The sequence below is a fragment of the Chlamydotis macqueenii genome, chromosome 1 (assembly GCF_036417535.1).
Source record: "Chlamydotis macqueenii isolate bChlMac1 chromosome 1, bChlMac1.mat, whole genome shotgun sequence".
Classification (NCBI taxonomy): Eukaryota; Metazoa; Chordata; class Aves; order Otidiformes; family Otididae; genus Chlamydotis; species Chlamydotis macqueenii.
Window position 1 is genome coordinate 124939132 of NC_141556.1, and position 16319 is coordinate 124955450.

The 16319-nt window shown below is 39.1% G+C and overlaps 1 protein-coding gene across 2 annotated transcripts in view; it reads right to left on the bottom strand.

Moving 5' to 3' along the window:
- Positions 1–5238: 5238 nt before the first annotated feature.
- Positions 5239–16319, bottom strand: part of LANCL3 (LanC like family member 3) — a 34532-nt gene continuing 23451 nt past the window's right edge. The window contains exons 2-5 of one of the 2 annotated variants that reach the window (XR_015261090.1): positions 11755–11878; positions 10473–10670; positions 9029–9558; positions 5239–7360 (exon numbers count right to left, since the gene is read on the bottom strand). Coding sequence is in view for 1 of the 2 variants with exons in the window: in XM_086766584.1 (XP_086622710.1) it covers positions 8065–8224; positions 9351–9558; positions 10473–10670; positions 11755–11878 (690 nt within the window). In the remaining variant the exon portion in view is untranslated. Of the gene's footprint in view, positions 8225–9028; positions 9559–10472; positions 10671–11754; positions 11879–16319 lie in introns of both variants that reach the window. The other variant, XM_086766584.1, reaches the window with a different exon arrangement.

Sequence of the window (16319 nt, forward strand, 5' to 3'; positions counted from 1 at the left end):
CTTTTCCCTCAAATGGAATCACCAAACCCAAAGCCCCTCTGTGACACCAGCTGTTGGCCAGCAGCATTCACCTGCTGTCCCTGGGCTTTCCCCTTCACCAGCAGGAGCCGGGAGACCACTCCCACGCCTTCCTCCCTGCTCCCTGGGAGCATTCTGGATATGCGTAAGGTCACCCTGGCGGTATTGCTGATGCCTGCATGGACAAGCAGCTAAAAGATGATAGTCCGAGGGCAAGACAAGCTTTTGCAGTCTCTCCACAACATCCTGCATCTGATCACCTGGCAAGAACAAAAAAAAAAAAGCTCCTGACGTACCGAGTCAGGCTGGCAGATGGTGTCTGTCTCCTGCACAGGGGGAGTCTCCAACCACCACCACTTGTCTCCTCCTCTTGGTGCAGATACTTGGTTTGTGCTCAGCTGGCTCTGATGCCTCCCCTGATCTGGTTTCTCCTTGCCTGTTCCCAGGTTGTTCCAGATCTGTGTGTGGAGGTTAGCTACAGACCTGAAACCTACCAGGAGCACAGCAGGGAGGCAAGATACAGAGTCTGAGATGCTACTAGCCTATTGATGGGATAACACTAACAGCTACTTCTGCATGTCTGCTACTATTCTTTAACACAACTTAAGTTGTCACCACATTTAAACAAAAATGCCAACAACACTTTGTTTGGGCCATTTCTTGAACTGCAGCATGGGCAAATCTGGAGTCCCATCGCTTAGCTCTAGTTGAGCTCAGCTCATGATGGCAAAGATGGAAAGGTGAATTTAATGCTGTAATGCTCCTCACTGGGAATGGAGGGGTCTTTCTGGAAAGAGAACAAGCCATGTGTACTGAGATTTAAGCAGGCTGAAAATAAACAGCTAAGTGGGTAACTTTAACCTAAAGGCCAAAAGCAACTTGTCTTCTCCTGTCTCATGGGAAACTCCCATGAGGTGGTGTGGAGTGGTAATCATTATGAGCACCCTAGATGTTTTACCTAATTCTCAGATGAATGATTTTACTTTTGATAACGTACCACTGAAAAGCTTTTGGAGCCCCGAGCTGTGACTGCTCTGGAAGGAGGAGTTGCCAGCACTATGAAAGAGAGCTACAGAAATAAGCAATCCAATACAAAATCATACTGCTCAAGGTTGGGCTTTTATTTAAGGCAAAATATAATCACAGCTTTAATATTCATAATATGGATATACACAGGGTTTGTTCTGCCACTATGAAGCTTAGTATTATCACTGCTTTTAAAAAGCTATAAAATCTAGTTTCTATTATAATCTACAATACAAAACTAATACAATAAGCACATTCTGAAAGATCACAGTGTTTAAAACATTAGAAGAGCACGGGTCCTGCTTTTAAACAATAAGGTGCATTTTTAAAGAATCAAACCAATCTTGATTCTATAGGGCCTGTACCATATTATGGCTGCTAATGGCTGTTACACTGAGAAACCAATCTAGGGTGCGGCATGTACTCAAGAAATGAACACTGTATGTTGGAATATATTGAATAATCAAGTGTCACCAACACAAGCTAGACATGAAATAATGCCATGTAAGTTCCCTGTACTTTCTGTTGGTATTGGCATTCATGTATATTGCAGACATACTGAGGGAAATGGGACTAAAACTGCTACCAAATAAGGCCCTGCACGTGCAAACACCCATACCTTCCTCTTACTAGATGAACAAGCCTTACTAATTCCATAGGACTTGTGAATAAGAAAGTTTGCAGGCTTGGGGCCCAGAATGATGCAGTTTTGCCCCTATTTCACACCTGTGGAAGGACCTAACCTTGCATGCCTGAAATCAAGTGGAGATTCACCACTGAGATCAGCAGGTGGCATATCAGGCCCTTAAAATGAGCACAGGAGGACAAATCAGTGGCAAAATCAGACCATTGTTAGAGGAAATCTTTCTTCTCTCATGTGTGGTCATGGTAATGAAGACAGAAATAGAGTTCAGTTTCTGGCCAGACAGCCTTTCTCTTCTATATGAAGTAGAAAGAAATGTTTGAATTGGATTTGTTTTCTATTCACTATGGAATATAATTGACTTCAGGACTTCATGTAAAATTTTCTGGGGAGTATGCATGTATAGTCGTGCAGTACTGTTGCTGAGTATCACTGCATTATAAAGTATCTTTTATTCAAATGTCATTATACCACCAGGCAAAATGAGTTTTTAATTAATTTTCTGCCATTTGAGTTGGTATTGCTGTACTTGACCTAAATGCCTCCACCTTCTCTTTGAGTCATGCAATGAACAAAGTCAAGGGACTCCCTTCTAAGTATTAAAAATAAATATAGCCTTATGTATTTTCAAGCAGATTGCTATTTATAAATTGACTTTTTTTTTTCTGAGCAGGATTTACAATTTTAAAAATACAGAGTACAGGACCAACGGCGACATCAGTGTCAGGAGGTTTAATAACTCAATGGCATGTTGAAAAGTTTGTGCATGTTGGCCTCTTAGATCTATTTTTTTAAACTGCCTAAGCATTGATTGATAGTATACATCACTTCTGTTCCATTAAATTACAGGGGTAGGTAGGCAGTAGGTTCAGCTACAGGCAACTCCTTCACAGGCAGACTTTTATCAGCATACGATGACTTTGCTGTAATGGCAATGAAGCGCTGTTCAAGGCAGCTGAAACCTGTACAGTGCGCAATGCACCACTATCTGTGCAATGAAGCAAACGGTGCTGTTCTCTTGGCAAATGCCTATTCACATCCCTAAATTGCTGTATTGTTTTGTGAGCCCTGAGCATTTTTGGCTTATGGCTTTGAAGTATGTTGTTCCCTCAATAATGTGATTTTTGGTCATTTTCTTATTTCTTTTCAATTTAGCTTTCTGCTGCTTACTACTTAGTCCAGGAACATATTTATAGAAACTCAAATGTCTTCTCAGAGCAATCTAGACTGTGCTGTTAGCCAGCAATTGCTCACCAGTGTAGTTCTTCACAGGAAGATTACTCTTTAAAATCTACAGGGCAATTCTCATTCCTGATATACTAATCTTCCTACAGATTAGAATATGCACTTATACCAGTGAATATTCAAGGTATGTAGGAGATGACCGCACCTGAGATTTACTTGGCAGACCTCAGAGACACACTCTGTCCATGGATCTTATGGGTCCAAGTAACAAGGATATACTCTCAACATGCATGCGTATACTAAAATAGGTCTGTGGTTGCATAAAACATGCAGTATGTTGGCAGATGCTGTAACTGTATGTGCAGATAACTATGTAAGTACAAAAATTTGATTGCATATGAAAGTTTCCACTTGCACATATTCACCTGTATGTTTCTGCATGCATTAGATACCTACATTGAATTTTTCCCACATTATTTTAAAAACTAATTGGTATTCATAATTATTGTTAGAACATCAAAGTGGCATTACTTAATTTCACAGAGTAGCAAAAACAGTGACTACTTCACTTGCATTCCTTTGTGCATATTTCCCAGAACTATTTAAATGTGTATTTTGGGATGTTTAGCCATTTCACTTGTTTTTGATTGTCTTCATAGAGTTGAGATACTAGAGAGGTGAACATGCTCCCTAGAAAGTCTCTCTTTGTTTTATTTAAAGATGTAAAACATCAGTGACAGCTGTTACACAGTACAATGATTTTACCTTAGCAGGTGGGAAATGGCAGAGCCAGTGAGAAGAGACCACCTGGGAGCGTAAAATAATGTAATGGAAGTAAGTGGAACACCCCTCTTAAGCAAAATTAATCAATCTTATTTTCAAGAACAAAAGACCTGGGCTGCTGCTTCAGCCTTCTGAAGTTATTCATAGGTTGGGGAAGAAAAGCAGTGAAACTGAAGGAAACAACGATGCAAACAAAGCAGCTACTGAAAGCAGTGGCACAGAACGAATACGTTATCATGCTGAGAAGTTGTGAGTAGCAGAAGAAAATTAAGATAGGTTTGTTAGAAATGTACTGTTGATGAAACATATTGCATCTGACTCTATGAATCCTGAGATCACTAAATCTGGACATTACAGATCTAGTTTCCCTCAAAATTATTCCATGACAGTAATCTATGGATGACCTACCAAAAGTCACGAGTAGTATACAGCTCCTTAAACTGATTTGTAGTCTACAGCTTTACTCACAAACAGCACTACACAAACACAGGTACATCACAAATAAGCACCAACACCCACACAATGCATCCTCTTTGCTTTAACAGCATAATCAGAAATACTATTATATCACTTCAATTCCTATTGCCTACACTTTAGAAACTAAACACAGTCAAGAAACTAATGTGCAAACGTGACGTAGTAACTTGTGGTTTACACTTTGAAAGAGGCTTCTCGAGTTTCTGGTAACACAGTCTTGTCACAGCACCATGGCAGAATCTGTTCAGGAATACACTTTTTCAGTCTATTAGGGCCTGATTTGGGAGCAGGAGGAGACAGAATCCTGTTGAGAATGTCCAGCAAAGGCTGCATGATCGATTTCTCGCAGCAGGAAGTAGGGAACACAAAGGACCTTATATTTTTATTACACTGGAAAGTGCTGACGGCTCTGCTCGGGTTGCTTTCCTGACAATGTCTTAAAAGTGACAAATAAAGGTTGTAACAGGATATATAGTAGAAAGGAAAAAAAGCAGATAGACAATTAAAAGGAGGAAAAAGATGAAAAAACCCTGCTCATTTAATGACTGGCATTTTCAGAAGAGCCCTGGGGTATATTTACACTGTGTTCAGAAGCTGTGACCACAGCACATCCAGTAGCCACCTTAACGCAGCTAGGTCAGGTAAGAAAAGCCACAAAGCCCTAAGAATGAGCTCAAACTGCCATGTCTGATGAAACAGATGAATAATTATGTTCCAAGATTTTACAAGATGTATCCCATGAGACTGGATGTTTATGTTACTGTTACTGATCTTAACTGTCAGTAAACAAAGTTTGCGTGCTGCCCTTTCCCCTGTCAGTGCCGAACTAGCGTAGCTGGCAGAGAGATGTTTGGGACCTAGACTTTGAAAAATGGGTAGTTGTGTGGGTTTTCTCATTGTTGAATGGAGTAACTCTTACTCAGATAACTACTTACTTTCTTACAGGATTAGTATCAAATGAAGCAAAACATGTGGCTTCATATATGGAGAAGGGTTGCAGAGTTGTTTTGTGCGTGCTGTTGAGCACAACACAGTCTCCTCTGAATGTAAATCAGAAGGTATTAATTCTACAGAGACACAGAGGGAAAACCACTAGAAAACTGACACTGAGTTCTTAATGTATATTTTCTGCCATTTATGCAGAATTACATTAAAAGACAGATGCAAACATGACTGTTGGAAGTTAAGCGTATAAAATGGAGTAATTTTATCTACTGCTACTATGGTAAATTTTAACATACATGTAGGATAGGTTACAATATCAGCATTCATAATTTGGTCAGGATCTAAGTTACTGTACTGTTTTATTGTGCTCTACATTTATTGAGGTTTTGGCAAAGTTTTTCTTCTTCAAGCATCTCCTGAGAAATAACTAACTGGAAACAATTAAATGTTGCAGCCCACTGATAATTAAAAAGTAGGTAGGCACTGGGGACAAAATCAAAAGGTCATGATTACTGTTCTGATATGCGTAGATTCTGTTAAGGCTTAAGTTTGGAGCTGTTTGGGGGTTTCTGATGGTGTAGTTATCAAAACACTATGTGGTTTTGGTTTATGTTTGCATCTCTAAATAAAATGATTGGCCATAAATGTAGGATTGCAACAGCTTCAGTCTAGATCATGGCAGAACCTATTTAGCTGTCTTACAATAAGACAAAATCCAGCTACAGTAGCTACCTAAATGCTATGGCACAAATGTTGTTACCTACATGTTTTAGCTGAGTGACATTACCCTACAATAAAGATTGAGACTGAAAAGCTATTGACCACAAGGAAAAAGTGGGTGGCCCAAGTTTTACCTTCCTTAACCAGTTGTTTAAAAAGATTCCCATTATGATCTACATGAGCCACCCGTACTACAGGAAGTAGCTAGATAAAAATCCTAATGGACTCAGGATCTTCACTACTGACAACTGACTTTGCTCTGATCTAACAGGAGCATTTCAACATGGGTGGGCAGAGCACGCGCACATCTGCGCTGACTTTTTGATTTAGCCTCACATGTATATCTCTCTATGAAATACATCCTCCTATATGTACATGTTTCACTGCTCTGAGTAACAAATAATGGCTTTCTTAAAAGACCTTTTATCCCACAAATAACAAACACAGAGCAACTATATATTGAATTTTAACATTTCCATTCACCAAAAAATCCCTAAATTCTTGACAAACTGATACAGAACTGCATTGCTTTATTCACCAATGAAATATGGTTACTTCTGTGGTTAAGTAATTCATTAGAGTTGCACAGTGCAAGACAAAATAGCATTTTGAATTCCTAATGTACAGCTCATAACAATGCAAGCCATCTCACTAAAATAACAGTGGCAAGAGTAGCAATGGGATTACTACATTAAAGTGCAGAAGGATTGCAAGATCTGGCTCCAACTTACAGCCTGATCAAGGCCCACTGAAATTAAATGGGAACTTTAATCCATTAGGCATTAAAAATAAAGAAATTTTAATCTCCTCCAGCTGAGAATGGAGGAAGAGGGACTGCATTGTTTGGCAGTGCATGTAGGTCAGCTTTTTCACCCTAACTGCAATTTTTGACGTTCTGGTCTTCCCAATCTGTCTTTAAAGCTGATTGCATTACATGATTCCAATGTAAATAAAAATAAATAAATAGTAAATATATTTTAAATACAGATACTGATTTTATATTTTTTTTTAGTACAAATCTATGTTTTGCATTTTCTTTAGCTTTCAAGTACCATGTCATATATATAATACATACAAAACAGCATATAATTGCAGCCTTAAGTGCTAGTGCAACTAGGGTTGAGCAACCCATTTATTTCAATAGCTACAAATCATTTGGGCATACACATTATTTTGTTAACCAAGAAAAGAAGTATTTTTGAGTTGTGTTATCAGGTTTTTCTTAAGATCAGTATGCCATCCAACGTTTGCAGGGTTTGTAGTGAAGAATTCACCACGGAAAATAGATTTTCCGTTCTCTGACATATGTATGTTCTTGTTCAGAAATGCTGCTATAGGTAATTAATTTTTAAAGGAAGCTTTTGTATCACTGAACAATACTTATCCAGTAATGCTGTACCGTGAAGAAAGCATCTGCCTGCTGTATCTTTGTTAAAGAACTTTTTGATCCAAGTCTTCTCCATGGCTCCACTCATCTTCCCTGTGACAGGGAAAGCATTGACAAAAAGTGACACGGTTACAGTAAATCAGTAAGGAGACCAGCTCCTCGCCACAGACAGAGCTCTGAAAGGAAGGGTCAAATTCAGTTCTCATTTACAGACACGAACCCTGCTAGCTGAAATGAACCATTGAAACTGCAGGCTGAATATACAGCTATTTACATAACTATCATTATATGCATATGAAGGTGAAAGAGCTCCAAGACACAGGTATTTCTAATACACGTTACTAGAACTAGTAGATATGGTTTAGGTAAAAAAATCCCAGATTTTGCCTTTGTGCATTGTAGTGACACGTCTATGACACCCTCCCCGGTAAGTGCATCGCTGCACGAAGACCTGTTTTTTCAGGTGTCTTTTTAAAACCTACTGGATGCATCACTGTTTCTTCTTTGCATGTCCCTGTAATTCTAGCCTGCCTTTTTTTTTTTTTTTCCTGTGTAACCACCAAATTAAAAGTTTGATAATGCCCCTTTCTCTCTCACTTGAATAATTAGATTTTGCTTCTTATTACAGCTAAATATCTACCCCATTGGATTAAATCTCTTCCCCTTTTTTTTTTTTTCACGGGACCATTTTTTTTTGACCACTCACTTCCCTCCCAAAGCCCCAGTGTATTTTCTTTTTCACCTGACTCCCAGCTGCATTAAGGCTAGCATTAGTGGTACCACTGGCTTGTTTTGGAAATAGCCTCTCTTGACAAATAAGTGAAACCGCAGGCACCCTCTCCCATTACCACCAGGAAGTGGCCCTGGAGAATGTTACTCTCTAGACAAAGACACTGAAGAGAGGAAACTCGGCTTCGTTGGGTTGCAGCAAGTCAGTCAGGAAACACACTGTTCCCGAGAAACCTTCATACAGACTATACACACTTTCTAATGCCCGGGAACCAGCCTTAAATTCTTCTGTAAATAAGAACTCTGCAAACCTAAGAGAAAAAAAAAATAGTTTGTTATTATTTTATGTCCCTCTGTGTCTACTTACTTGTTGTTTGAAAGCATCATTCTAATAACATTCAACAATTAGAAAAAGCAGAATGTTCATTATTTAACCTTCTCTGCAGATTTTACACTCTCTGATTTTCAGATGAAAGTGAGGTCCACTAGATCTAGAAGAGGCAAACCTTCACAATCTGTATGTGCATCATGCTTGTTTAAGAGCTATAAACTTTTTCTGACTTCTGTAAGACATATCATTAAAAATACCTTTTATTAACTTTTATCTTGGTTGTTATTTTAGCAGGATGCAAACAATGTTTCACATTGATGCAACAAGTTCTGTAATGCTGAAATAACTATGAAAATAAAATATTCTCATTTCAAAGCAAATGACTGAAAATAAGTCATCCTAATTACTATACCACTTCCCCTCACTACTCTATGCTGTAAGGAAAATAGTAACAAACATTGAATACTACCTTTTTAAACATGTACAGTAAATTACAGAAACATAATTAAAGATAATTGTGATGCTGTGGCAGTATTTTCAGTGGACCATACTCGCTTGCATCAGGACAAAACGGAATTAACCCCATTAGCTAAGCCGAACAGCACAATGTCAAACTGGCTAAAACTGGGAAGGATAAATTTAAAAACTGTAAAATAACAGCAAAGCAGGTCTATAGTTATTTTCCACTTTGATTAGTAAGGGGCGTTAAATGCTCTGAAAATCAGAACAAATCACATTTTGCTCTGCTCCTGAACTCGAGTGTGCAGCTTGACTGGTTTCTGACCTCATATCAGGATGAGACCTGGATGCACGCCGTTCTTCCCCATCCACCCCGCTTCTTTCTGAAGGAGGGCAGGCTCTCAGGCAGGGTGGGGGAGAGGGAGCCCAGGAGAACCTGATGCTTCTCCCACCGCAGGCAGCCTGGAAGCAGGACTGCAGGGCTCCCCGCAGAGGGCGGCTGCCCCACAACTTGGAGCTAGAATTGCACCTGAGGCTTAAACGCCAGGCTACATCTGAGGGTGATGATCACAGACTCCGAGCAGCTTTATAAATGTTCTTGAGACTTTCCGGCATTACCCAGAATCCAGAAAGGTGGGGATGCTAACCTTTGTGCCCTGTATATGTATTTTGAGTTTCCAGTGAGCCTATACAGCAGCAGGAACACATAAGCACTACCAGCCACTCCATGGCATATTCCAGGTCCCTTCTTCAACAGGCCTTTCTGCCAAGTTAGCTCTCCACAGCGGATGCAAGTGTCCAGATATTGAGGCTTCTTGGAAACCAGGTAAGCTTTGGCAAACAGATATGCAATGCCTAGAAAAATAGCAGGGAGATTGTCTTTTGTCATAAGCAGGCCAAAGGTTAAAGATTAATACACTAAAAAACTGCAGTCTCATGCTCTACACGTCAACATTACTTATCTATGTGCTACATATGGAGGGGAGAGTATCTGGTATGCTAAAAAGCTTATGGTAAGATGTACTCCCGATCCACTCCCTGTGACACCACCACTTTCAGTTTTTTTCAATGCATTATTGAATTCCAGGGTTTACTCTAACATCTCTGTAATTCCCAGTCCTTCAGCAGTCACATTTTTGCCTTTAAAACAGTAAACTGTTAGCATTGTCGTCTACCAGTTTCAAATCCCCATTCACCTCACCTATTTACACTGACAGAAACACAAAGCTGGGAAAGATAATTTCTTACATTGGCAACAGATAGCATTTTTTACTGAATGAGAAAAAGGAACTTGCCCTCTTTTCAGTGGGGCCCATGCTGCTTTTTTCTACTTATGAAGAGTTATGCATGGTGCAGCTTAAACTTTGATTCAGATGAGGGGATTAAAAAGCTATTCTGAAGGCTTTCCCAAAACTCACAGATGGGTCTGTATCTGTGTGCTTTCACATACTATTTCTCAGTCCAGCTCTTTGAGGTCTTGTCATGAAAGAGAGCAAAAGCAGAAAATATAAAGTCCAGGAACACCAGAATTCTTTCAGCTGTGATCACCTACGCGTTTAAGGCACGAAATATGCCTATCCTTCCAGCTGCTTCAGCAATAAATAAAACACTTCTAACTGGAAGAAAAAGCCTAAATAGTTTGCTTGCACCTCGTAAAATGTCAAAATTGGTCAAATTTAACCTGACAGTATCTTCCACATGGAATCACCTAGCATGGAAAAGCAATGTGATCAGCATCTTGCTATTCATAGCATCAGTGGGAAAAGAACCTGGAGCTCCATGACACCAGTGTACCAGCTCGTTCTCCCGCTCGATTGTCTCTCCCAGCTCAGGAGGCCAGTTGCTGTTCTGCTCTTGGTCCATAAGAAAATCAACGCTCTGCCACACAAGCTCCTGATCTGCTGGCTGCAGGTACTCATAATAGGAAAGCAACATCTGAAGGATTGATGAAAGCCCATGTGCTGCACCTGTAAAGAAGAGAAACAGTCAAATCAGAGATTAGCTTTAGGTCCTACCTCCATCTCGTGGCAACTTTCCCTTGGGACTGATTTCCTTGTCAAGTACATGGCTCTTTCATCTTCTTTATGCATATTAGAATAGTGCTTGGAATAAAAGCTTTTAAGGTGCACGACACTATGATTTGTTACTACTTCTGTCATTTCCAGTTCCCCCAGCTATGCAAAAATATGTATGATTTTTTTCATTTCTTATTCTGATATGAGTGAAACTCAGTATGTGAAATTACACTGAACCTAAACTGAATACAGTGGCAAGATGTTATTCTTTTTGACACACTACTGAATCTGGACCATTATTCTGAAGTCTTTGTTGAACTTAAATTGAAACTGGACCATAAATGATATTCCCAGTTACTGACTGACAGTATCGGTCAGCTAAAACCTGAATTTCAGTGCAAGAATTGTCTGTACCTGCCAGGGTCTGTGGAGCAGCACCAATCAGTGACTTCTGCCTCTGCTCCCCTGCCACAGAACTCACTAACATCTACAAACCAATCTCTCACTTTCTGCAGTGTGATATTGTGCCTTGAGACCCGACTAGGGACCTCTCAATGACCTTTCACCACTGCTTCAGATGAGCTCCAGATAAGCTGCTTGCGATGGGCAGGAGTGGCACTGCTTGAGTGGCACTGCTACAGCCAAAAATGCTCTGCAAGTCCCTGCGTGGCAACAGCAGCTTACAAATAACATTCCCTGACAATTCTCCCTGGTGACCTTCTCCAGACAGGCATGCGCACCACACCTCTCACTGCCTCCACCTGGCAAAGGCAGATTTACCAGGGCAGAAAGGAGAGGAGGGAATGAAGCTGCTGCTTGCTGCTCCCCTTGTGCATTCCCCAGTGCTAGGCTGCATTAGTCCTTCCCTCCAGCTCCTCAGTCCTGCTTAGCAGTTTTAGGAGGTTGGATGGTCCCAACTCAGTTAGGAGAAACCACCCCCTCCCCGTAAGTTTTATGTATTTTATTTCTGAACCATCTACTGGCTCAGCATCTACACACAGCATCACTTTCAAAGTAGCTGGTGTGTTTTACTCACCAAGATACTCTGTTCCATAGTAGGAATACATGAGTGGGAATGGTTTCCGTTTCTTCGCTGCATACTGCTTTCCTGATTCTAGTATGGCCAGGCAAATTGATTTTATTTGGGCTGGGGTCAGCACCTAAATAGAAACATCAAAACAAACATCAAGTCTATTAAAATAATTTTATTTTTTAGACATTTTTCAGGACTCTTTTTTTTTTTTTGCTGGTGCACAAGACAAAGTATCGCCTTTAATCTTACGAGCATGCTGTAATGTACAGCATTATTAAGAGTTCCTTACATCAAACAGTCAATTTACATAATGCTTCTCAAAAATAGAGTTTCATCCCATCTCAGGAAAGTGCATGTCAAATCTTTAGCTGCACAGATGAGGTGAAAAGAGGCCCACTAAGAGCTCCTGCCTTTCCTTCCCAGAGATCCATCACTCTGATGGAAGCTGACAAGCACCAGGCAAGCCACAGAACAACAGCCTTCAGACTGGAGGAAGAGATATTATGAGAAGACTACAGACCTAGAGAAGAAGTAAATGTTACAGGCTTTATTGGGACATACTAGGCTAGACAGATTTTTCTCAGACAATATAAAAAAGAGGAAGGAAGAAAAAGTGTACTAAATTTCAGTGCAAATCAATAAAACATACGTGGGTTCAGAAACATCTTAGCAAAAGAATCAAGCCTTCTTACTTCAAGAAAATGCTAAGAAAAATGAAGTGCAATGCAGGTCTCTATGAAGAGAGGCTAGCTATGTTTATGGGACTTTATCATGATGAACAGGTCAACACTGGCTTTAATGCAGTCCTAAGAAATTACTCTTAGTGGTGTCAAAAGTAAGTAAGGTTAAAAAATCATGTATTTCACCAGACACGAACTTTTCTAAGTTACTGACCTCAAGCATTCAGTGAGAAATCGGTTTTACAGATTTTAACTACAGCTCTAATGACATGCAATTCACTGCAATCATCAGCCATTTCCTCTGTGTCAGCCACACCTGTACGTTACTGACCAATACCTAGGTTATTAGTGTAATTCGGCTGAAGCAGTGTTTTGGGTCTAGGGGAAAGCCTGTATGGCAGCTGTACTTTGCAAAAGTGTATTTCAACTTACAAAAAGAGAACTGAGAAAGAAAAAAGGAAAAATGAGGCAGAAAAAAAGAAAAGGGTTATAGAAACAGCCTTGACAAGATAAATAGTAATGCTAGAACTAACTGGAATAGGAGATAATATTGTTAAAATATTTCTGAACATATTTGGTTTTGCTATAATTTGTATTATCATAGCATTTTCAGTTACTTCTTCAAGTTTAAAAAACACTGTTAGCATTAAGTATGGAGGCAACATCTGTTATAAACTATAGTCTCTCATTTGGTATGTAAAAGATGCTATGGATAATTAATGTCACTTAGAACTTGACTGAAAACTAAGGGCTGAAAAATGTTTTTTGTCTATCTTACCTTGCTCCCTGATAACAAGGCATTTTATTACAGCTGCTCCAAATGACTATGATATTTGTACAATCTGGAGAACAACCTACTTTTGATCTTGATTAGTGTTCTTTAATGTTACTGCAGAATAAGTAAATAAGCTGTTAACATCTGGAGACTTCACTCATTTCCAGTCATTTTTAAATGACTTGTTTTAGCTTCACTGAATTTAGAGAAACGGTTTAAATCCTAAGCAAATGAGATCAGAGACATGGCGAGACACACAGCATTTTCTCCAGAGCTCTCATTCCACCGTCTTGCAGTTTAGTCCTAGTCCTCCAAATCCTGTACTTTGTAAAAGGATTAGTAAAGTAACCCTTTAAAAATAAAGGTGAAGGATAAGATTTCCTAGTTGTAATTCTGGAAGGCAAAGGCACTCTGATTAGAAGAATCATTATCAGTTCATTTTCTGTATGTAATGTTTCCTTTACTTAATATATCAACTGGCTTTCAATACAAATGATGTTTTGCTAAGCTTATTTTTAAGTTCAGCTTGTTTAGTTTTTAAATTGAATTAATGTCTATTTTAAAATGCTGATTGTGTATTTTAAACGGATTTAAACTTCTACCCAAATCCAGCCTTTCACAATGTTGCACAAAAAAGTAACAGCTAGCAAGAAATGCATTGCTCATCATTTTTTAATATAAAGTAAGTGTAAAAAGTCAAACAGTTGAGCACTATGATCACGTAAGTTTATACATAGTATATCCTTTTGGCTGGCATAATGAAATACGCTAATTAATATAATTTCTTTTTCAGAACGCAAAAAGAGCCCACATACAAAGCCAGATGAATAATGATTATTTAAAATGATTATTAGAATGCATGACAGAAATCAACCCATCCTGACCTACTTCCACATTAACACAGAAAATATAAAAGAAAATAACCCGTATATCTTGAAAGCAACCTTCGCTCTGGCCATTCGGACTGACCTGTATGCTTAAGGCAGGTAGAAGATGTGTCCTAACTAACAGCTAAACATGAACATTTTTGTGCTGACTCCAAATATCTCTTACCAAGTGCCTTAGTCCACAGCTGCTGCCCGTTTTCCAAAACACTTAAATACGAAGGATTTGGGTTTGTTCCTTGTTCTAGGAAATGGCCGGCTGTAACAGAGACCCTCACTTACCATCATTATTAGTGGGCTCCCAAAGGCTGAATGACCAGGGATCACATTGAAGATCTCCATCAGCTTGCTACCTTTTATTTCAACCAAATCTGTGTTAAAACCTCTTCAGATTTCTTTCATCTCACCAAGAAATAAAATCTGTGGCTAGTCTCTCTACACTCCCTCACAATATCTTTAATAAAACAGCTAAAAACTTGCAATCAAAACAACAATCATAAAACACATTAATCATAACCGCAGCTGGTGTAGTCATGGTTCTACAAAGTTCAATTTCATTTCAGGGTGGTCGCAATGCCTCCTTGCCCCTGGGAATTACTGAAGCAATAAGTTTAATTAGGGATGGCAAAGAAATCATCCCAAAGGCTTTGAAAAGATAAATTGCATATTGATATCATGTCCCCTGGTGAAAGCTGTCAGATGCTTTGATGAAGAAGAAAGCCACTATGAGAATAAGCTACGCAGAAAAAAATCTCATGCTTGAGGAAGCTACATTTTTTGAGAAACTTCTTGAACGTCATTTAATATGAGCTGGCTACACAGTAGGTAAAACTTTTCTTTATCATGTCACTATTTAGTCAAAATACTACTGCCACTCAGAGAGATATTGCTGGTGGTTTAGTACTTCAGCTAACTCTTTTTCTATTTTTAAAGACACTACCACTTATCCTATCACATTAGAAGTGTTCATTTTAGTCTCCTCTCTCAAAGTTTGGAATACATGCATTCCACATCTCCCCTGCACTTTCCATATCAATTGTCAGTGGAGATCTTTGTTTTCTGTTTTAAACCATTTTACGGTGATGCTGTGTACTGTTAAATAACTGTTCCGCTCACACCGGTGACAGCTACGTTCCCTTACATCTTTTACTTTAAGCGCAACACTTAAGCAGCTCTATACTACTTAGTATTTGTACTACTCCCTGTGCCTCGGAGCCCTTCTTACAAGAAAAAAGCCACTGTGATTGTTTCTAAAGTCTCTCCATTTTTCTCTTGTGCCACCGCGGACAATATGCCTTCTCCCATTAAGGCACTCCACAAATTTGTTCATTATTTAAGGCAGGTACTTTATCCAGTAAATCCCTGTTAAAAGTTTTGTTGTTAGCAGTCTTTCTCAACCTGAGGTGGTTTAGTGGGAAGTAAATAATTTCACAACTCCTTTTAATCTACTCAAAGAGATTTTGTAAGGTATTGGTTATGACAATGTTAGGCCCTAGACACGTGTTTCAAAAACTGTAGACAGAAATCTTGACCCTGAGGATTAGGTAGAAAGAAGCAAGACTAGCTCTTCTTTGCTTCTAACTACAACAACATTTTCAGCACTTCATCGTTCCTCTGAATGCTTGCTACAAGCCCCTTGGCTCATGATTTGCCTTTTGAAAATGACTGCTACATAAAATTGCATACTGTATTGAGTATATTTGAGGACTGTAAGCCTTAAATTATTTTTAAAGATCTGTACGTATTTCTTAGAGCTCTTTCCTGTATGTAAGTAACAGAAGGCATTACTGAATGCCAAGTAGCATTACCTTTTCATAGATGCATCAGTACTTTTAGGAGGTAACAGCTACACTTAAATTATTGTGGAAAAAGCCTTCCTCTATGCATATTAAAAAAATTAATATGCATCTAACACATCAAACCTCTCTCTGTCAGACTTTTAAAAAGCCATTTACATTAATTTGATCACACACTTTTTCTGATGCTGTAGGAAGTGTCAAAAATAAACTGAAAAAAAATGGGTCAGTCTAGAAAAAACCCATCAGGAGCTTTGCCATTGGTCTCCTCTGCTGGAAGCCCAGCAGAGGGAGCTTGTGATTTAGTTATAATACTCAAAAATGCTGTAAAAAAAAAAAGATATAATGTATGTGTTCAGCAGGACAGCTGACTCAAGCGGAAAGATGCTGGAGCCAACTTGGTAATTTAATGATACCTTACTGCACTGCGTGA